Source organism: Limulus polyphemus, unplaced genomic scaffold (genome assembly GCF_000517525.1).
Source record: "Limulus polyphemus unplaced genomic scaffold, Limulus_polyphemus-2.1.2 Scaffold375, whole genome shotgun sequence".
In the NCBI taxonomy this organism is placed as follows: Eukaryota; Metazoa; Arthropoda; class Merostomata; order Xiphosura; family Limulidae; genus Limulus; species Limulus polyphemus.
In genome coordinates this window covers 589130-596524 of record NW_013665985.1, presented here as the reverse complement: position 1 = coordinate 596524, position 7395 = coordinate 589130, and the positions used below count along the sequence as shown (strand labels likewise).

The 7395-nt window shown below is 33.2% G+C and overlaps 1 protein-coding gene across 2 annotated transcripts in view; it reads left to right on the top strand.

Annotated features, from left to right (window-relative positions):
* The window catches only part of LOC111085416, a 55805-nt gene extending 48606 nt beyond the window's left edge, over nt 1-7199 (top strand). Inside the window, exons 5-6 of one of the 2 annotated variants that reach the window (XM_022383858.1) lie at nt 4871-4973; nt 5838-7199. In XM_022383858.1, the coding sequence (XP_022239566.1) occupies nt 4871-4973; nt 5838-5913 (179 nt within the window). In that variant the 3' untranslated portion in view covers nt 5914-7199. The remainder of the gene's footprint in view (nt 1-4870; nt 4974-5837) is intronic. The other variant, XM_022383859.1, reaches the window with a different exon arrangement.
* The last annotated feature ends 196 nt before the right edge of the window (nt 7200-7395 follow it).

The following is a 7395-nucleotide window of genomic DNA, read 5'->3' as shown; positions in this document are numbered from 1 at the left end:
TATAAATCTTCCTGGTCAAATATCTTAAGTTTTCCGTATTAATAAGACGTTATAACAATCACAGTTATAGCTTCCAAAATTTATAGCACAACAACTATAGTCAAACCAATAACAGATACTCCTCTTGGCACGGTGCATTGGTTATATTTATAGGCGTGTGAAGAGTTACGAAACAATACTGACGCTACACTATCGTTTATGTACACACATATATTGTTGATTCTTACACTCAAGAATCTTCTACAACTTTAGAGAATAGGTGGGAGTTTTGCAATACATATTTATCAGTATCAGTTATATATTAGGTCACCAAGAAATTAATGTCGCTTTTTTATATGAAAAAAACCCGAACAACTTATATTTCAAAACAAAACACTTAGTAAATGAAATAGTCTCTTTTCTTATCAATGATGCTTTTCCATCTTACAATCAGGTTGTTAATGCTCTGATTAGAGAAATCACCTGGCTTTTAAGCAAAAAACATTTCGATATCCTCTTTAACATCTTCCATATTTGCATAAGTTTTCCCATTAAGATGGTGTTGCAGTGGACGTAAAAGGTGGTAATCTGATGGTGCCATATCTGGAGAATATGGTGGGTGGGGGAGAATTTCCCAACCCAACTCCATAATCTTGTGTTGCGTCAAACGTGCCACATGTGGATGTATATTGTCTTGGAGAAGAACACCTTTCCGATTGATGAGTGAAAGGTATTTCTGATGAAGAGCTTGATTTAAACGTTCCAGTTGCTGGCTATAGATCTCTGCATTGACAATTCGTTGTGGATTGAGGAGTTCAAAATGAATTACTCCTTTGATGTCCCATCAAATGCAAAGCATCACTTTCTGCAGATGGAGTCCAGGTTTTGGGGTCGGAAGTGGTTTTTGTCTAGGACTGAGCCATTGTTTTTGCTGTTTAATATTCGCACAGAGAATCCATACAATTCTGTCCAAAAATGGTTCACGCCCATTATGCGCTAGAAAATATGAAGCAATGTTCACATGTTACAAACTATGATCATCAGAGAGTTCGTGAGGCACCCAAACACCTTCTTTAAGGAGTTTTTCCATATTACTTAGATGTTTATGTATTGTTTCATGAGAGACATGTAATTTCAGGGCCATTTCACGAGTGTGTTGCCTTGGATTAGACCCAACAAGTCTTCAGAGCATCAATATCAATTCCAACATGTCAGCCCCTGCCATCACAGTTTTTAAGGCTAAAATCAGCTGTACGAAATTTGCTGAACCATCGTTGACACTTACCAACGTTCAGAACATTTCCATAAACGTCTTTGATATTCTTTGTGGCTACAGAGGAGTTGTTTCCCTTCTTGTTTTCAAACAGAATTATATGCTGAATGTGTGTCTCGTCATGTGCCATCACTTTAAAGGATTAGAGTATATTAAACTTTACACATTGTATATGCTACACCAGTGTTTCTCAACCTTTTTTTTTTTTACTCGTGGCTCCCTTTTGTAGTTTGATTTATCTCTGTGGCCTCACCCTTCGTAGACGCTGTTACTTAGGGAAAAAAGTTACTTTATTTCCACACTGTTGATTTATAATATTTTGTTTATAACATACTATTTACTTATACAAGTAAAAAAATATTCTGTTAATTATTGACATTTTATTCAGTGTGATCCTTGGGCTTGATGAACACTTGAAAATTTTTGAATGTCTGGTTGCAGTGTGGTCAGTGATAAGCAAATATCACCTCTCTTCACAACATCAAGGTAGTTACATATTTTTAATAGCAAATAAGTCACCCGACTAAAACCAGATTCAACCATATAAGATGTGGGAAAAGCGATAAAATACAACTGTGCCTTCTCCCAGAGCTGTGGAAACTTATTAGCTATTTCACTACTTATCCAGAAATAACATTTGTCACGTTTAAATCTAGCTTGGGCTGTTATATCACTCTGCAGACAAACATTTTGATTGTTACTCAATTACTAGTTACATCTGGTAACTTGACATCTGAGCTGTGGGTGATATGGGGACCTTTGATTCATTTTTAAATTTTAAATATTTTATTCAGGCAGTGAAGTTTCGGTGGGCCACTCAGAATTTACTGTGGCCTCCTCATTTTCCGTCATTCACGTGTGGCCCCTTAGAAACAGCGTGGCCCCATGGGGACCATATGGCTAAAGTTGAGAACCATTGTGCTACACTAACGTGACGTTTAGGCAGTTCATTTAACTATTATATATGATGTACTTTTTTGGGGGGGGGGGGGTAATAAAAGTGTTCCAAAACGCAACATTAATTTCTTGATGACCTAATACATTACTAAATATAAAGTTAATTTAAATGAACATCGATATTAAAATTAATTTAAATAAATCCGTCACTTGTGTCATTTGGTTCCCAGGAACCATACTACTATTGCTTTGTGCGCATGGTACCCCACCACTGTTGTGCCTACAAGACAACACAGGCAGTACAGGTTAGCACAGATGGGTCACTATGACAGTCATGCTGAACTCAGGGTGTAAAACACTGTAGGACTGAATCTCTGCATTGGCAATGGCCATCCCTTTCAGTACTGATTCACATACATTACAATCCATCCTTACATAATTGTTCTTGTATGCATCATACTGTCTGTGTCAGTTTACACTGAATGCCAGTGACAACACACTACTAAGGAAAGTCCAAAGCCACACCATCTGCTTCAGTCTCATTTTGTATCAATTTATTTCTTGTTAAAACTTTTGTTATAGCATGTTCAGTCATTCCACTAGTTCAAGTATACATTGTACTGCAGCAGAATCAACTTCTGTGTTTTGCATGAGAGCAGGCTGATAGCATTTGTAAAGAGTACTAACAAGTCTCAGGTAATCCTCTGTAAAAGAAACTTTTAAGTTTGTAAATATCATGTCTAGTGGCTCTTACTGTTTTATATGACCATTTACTACTTCTACCGGCCAACTTACTCTTGTGACAAGCTTTTAAAGACTGGAATCCTCTATAGAATACTGGTTACACACATTGGGAGAAAGAATGGCACCTGGGCTTTAACATTTAGTCTGTGAAGAAGATCAATGTGTTCCTGAATCCTCTATCCATAGCAGCCTTGACATGTGGTTGAATCCAAGAGCAAATTTTTTAAACATAATTTCAGATATGTAATAAGTAAATGCTCATAATTTCACTTATCAGCAAGATATGACTTAATGACCAACATAAATGCACACATCAGCGAGTGCAACCTGCAACTTTATCATGTGATTGTATCCAGGTGTGAATATTTTTAACATCATTTCAGAAAATGCAATGAGTAAAATGCTCATCATTATTTTACCTATCAGCAAGATATGAAACAAGTACCAACACAAATATACCTACTGTTGGTTTGACAAGTGGCACACTACAACACTGCCACTGAAATACACACATGGCCCTTTTTCTTTATATACACATGTTTCATCTAAAACTAGTATCACAACATCATTCTCTTCTGCTAGAGGGTCTTGTGGAAAAGGATGGGGTATTGTAAATATAATATCTTGGCAGCTATGTCCAAATCCAAGATGCAAGAAATAAAATCTTTCACCAAAACAGAGAGAACACCAACATATTACTCTCTTTACAAAAATAGCATTACTCAAACCCAGAAATGGAAACAGAATTATGTTGGATAACCTTATATGGATGTTTAACAAGAACCCTCATAGAGGTTTACATAGGGTATTCTTCAAAGATGAAATCCTGGAAGACAAGTCATCAGAAAACTTGATTAGTCCAGTCAAATTAAAGTGTTCATCATCAATTAGCTTGTGATACTTATCAATGCCTGTTCCATTTGATTAGTCCAGTCAAATTAAAGTGTTCATCATCAATTAGCTTGTGATACTTATCAATGCCTGTTCCATTTGATTAGTCCAGTCAAATTAAAGTGTTCATCCATCAATTAGCTTGTGATACTTATCAATGCCTGTTCCATTTGATTAGTCCAGTCAAATTAAAGTGTTCATCATCAATTAGCTTGTGATACTTATCAATGCCTGTTCCATGTGATTTTTCCACTACTGCTGCATTTGTGTTCTCCAAATGATCAACCATGTCCATTTTGTTACAGATGGTGTGGTTTTTCATCTATATCCACAAATATATATATATATCCCTTTAATTCACAAACCCTCAGACACACAACATCAAATGATATTATTACATTACATTCATCAACAGTAGAAGCTCGGCTACCACATAATATTAGTTTGTGGCAGTATTAGGACAAACAATGGTTGCTGTATAATTTTGTGCATGGGGTATTCCACATGCCAAATTTTATACTCCATTTCCTAACAAAACTGTATTGTGTTCCCTGTTAAATAAAATCAAAATCCTGAAAATTATGGGGCATGTGGATTTTTCTATCATTTCATGAGAATTGTTTATTAAAAATATCCACATTTCTGTTTTAGCATAAACAACAGTGTTTATAACAAAATAACCAACGCCATCATTTTAAACGCTACCATATTAAGTTACCTATCATACCTCATAATGATAAACAACATACTGAATATGTTCTACTAATGTAAAATACATGTTTCAAAGTAGTACAAGTATTATGCTATACTATTTCTTACATCATTATTTCTAATTTACTTTACATAATAAAGTTGTTTTAAAATTCAACAACCTCATTTTTGCAAATATACCTAATGGTAGTTCAATATAAAATATTTCTTACCCATCATTTGTAGGCAGAATTCCCATTTTATAGAGCTTTGCACTATTGGTATTAGAAAAATTACTGCAACTGAGTATTTTATTAAGCACTTCACTTATCACAGTTAATTGAATAGCATACAGCTTCCAAAATAAGTCAGTAAGATTGAACTATGTAATAATAGAATTATCTGTCTTGTGTTTAGAAATTCTCATTCCTTCGGTTCTTATAATTGGGCTTGTTCTGGGTAACAGCATCATCATCATCATCATCGTTCGATTAAGGAGGTAAGTTTTTCATACTGTATTGTACCAAGTACTGAAAAACATCATTATCATCATCGTTCGATTAAGGAGGTAAGTTTTTCATACTGTATTGTACCAAGTACTGGAAAACATCATCATCATCATCGTTTGATTAAGGAGGTAAGTTTTTCATACTGTATTGTACCAAGTACTGGAAAACATCACGATCATCATCATTCATTTGAAGAGGTGTTTTTTTTGCAGGATATCTTATATTTAAACATATTTTTATACTTGGAAACAATTTCATTATTTTCATCATCAATTGCTTAAAGAAGCAGTTTTTTCATATATTGAAATAATGCATCACCATATTTCACTTAAAAGATAAGTTTCTCATAGATTATAGATTCATTAATTACAGTTTCTCAGTGTACTTCGTAGAAGCATTATTCACCTCAATATAAATTTTTGTTTAATATTCTGTTCTTTTTAATAATTTCTTTATATACTGAAAAATATATAATCTATTTAAGGAGCCAATTATTACACAGAATATCATATTGGTCAATATCACTCCTGGAAAAAAAAAAGCATCATTTGTTGCTGATGGTAGCTTTTTGATTGGATAATATACTATTCAATATAGTTTCTTCAATGAAGTAGGCTATCTACACTGGTTATATGAAGTAGTCACTTTATTTACGAGAAATAGTGGATTCTACTTCGATCTTGTGGGGATATTTATATACAGGATTTCCCCATCTAACTGCATTATTAGTATATAGGGAATATAAAGTTCTTCAGTCACTTTAATCTTTTTTGTTGGAATGACCTAGAAACTTCAATGCTAGTATTCCTCCTTTTTGTGATATGTTTGTTAAGTGTTAACATTCCTTTGTGCAGAAAGAACAAGAAATATGAAAATGAAGAAGATCGAGTGCTGCAACCCAGAACTTCCACATCTCCTTCGGAGGTCTGACAGTTTTGAAATGTTTATTTATAAGAGTTCAAGAGAAAGTTAAAGGTCACGTATACTTAATGTTACAGTGCTGTTTTTCTGAACATTTACAAAATAATAACAACAAACATATATGGCTTATTTAATAAAATAACCACATACACACATCAACTGTTGTTTTTAAGGAATATACAAAACTGTATAATGTTAGGTAAAGAATGTTGTGTTTCAGGAAATAACACACAAGTTTACTGTATTGTGTCTATGTAACAACAACCACACATACATAAAATAAGTGTTAGTTTTTGTTAGTATTTTCTTAATGAAGCAATAACACTAAAAATTACAACACAATGAGTACGTACCATAAATTACAAGGTGGGACTTTTAACACATGCATGATGTGACATTGTGTAAAATAATCTACATTTTTAAATTAAGAATTTTGTTTATTCGGAACTCTGTTGATTTGTACAAATAAAAATGTGTATGTTCATGAATGTTTTTGAGATACTACAGTAATTCTAAAGTGTAATGATATTTATGGCTCATAAAATTGATGTAAGCCAACCTAACCCTATGGACTAGTTAGTCAATTATCTGTGTATTCAAAGCAAAACTTAAACTTGGAGTATTAATCTTAGGCCTAGTTCGCTAGCATTGTCAGTATATTTCTTTTCCTTAGAAGCATGGTAATAGAATAAAAGTATTAAACAAAAATATTGATTTGTTCAGCAAATATAGTAGCCCAACCATTAGTTGTATAGAAGTCATCCAAATATTTCTGTATCCATTACAATGGTTTTCACAATTGTTACAGTAATAGCTTAATGCAACCAAAGTTGGACCAAATCTTGTAATCAAACCAACTTTCCACATATTTCACTTCAGTACCTAAATGAAAATGCTAAAGCTTGTTCAACATTAACAAACAGTTTGCAACTACTTTCACAAGGTGAATGCCATGATACACAGATGTTGCTAAACATCCCAACAATGTAGTTGTATCTTGCTGATATTTTTCATTCTACAGTTTGCACTGACCTTTAATCTATCATTACTAAGACAAATCAGTTGATTCTTTGGTACCAGCTACTTTCAAGCTTTCCACCAAATTGTTATAAGAAGCATTCTAAACAAGAATTACAGTACATTTATTCAAAAATAGATAAAATAATCCTACAGTTTTTCCTGGTAAAAATAATTAAAAAGAAAAGTTCATATGACATATAATTAATGAAGTGGATATGAGAAAAGTCTGTGAGATCACACCAGGAGAGATTGCACTGTTATTACACATACAATAACCATATGTCTGTCCATTCACTCATATCTAAAATATCCATGAAATTTCATACTTTTATAAATTCACTAAGAGTTAGTGAAAAATGGTTTTCTATGGTTTATTTATTTTCTACTGGAACTTTAAGCACAGGTTTAGTTGCATTATTATTTTTAACTTGGCAAAACAATTGATAGAAACATTTAAAGGCAAAGCCTTGA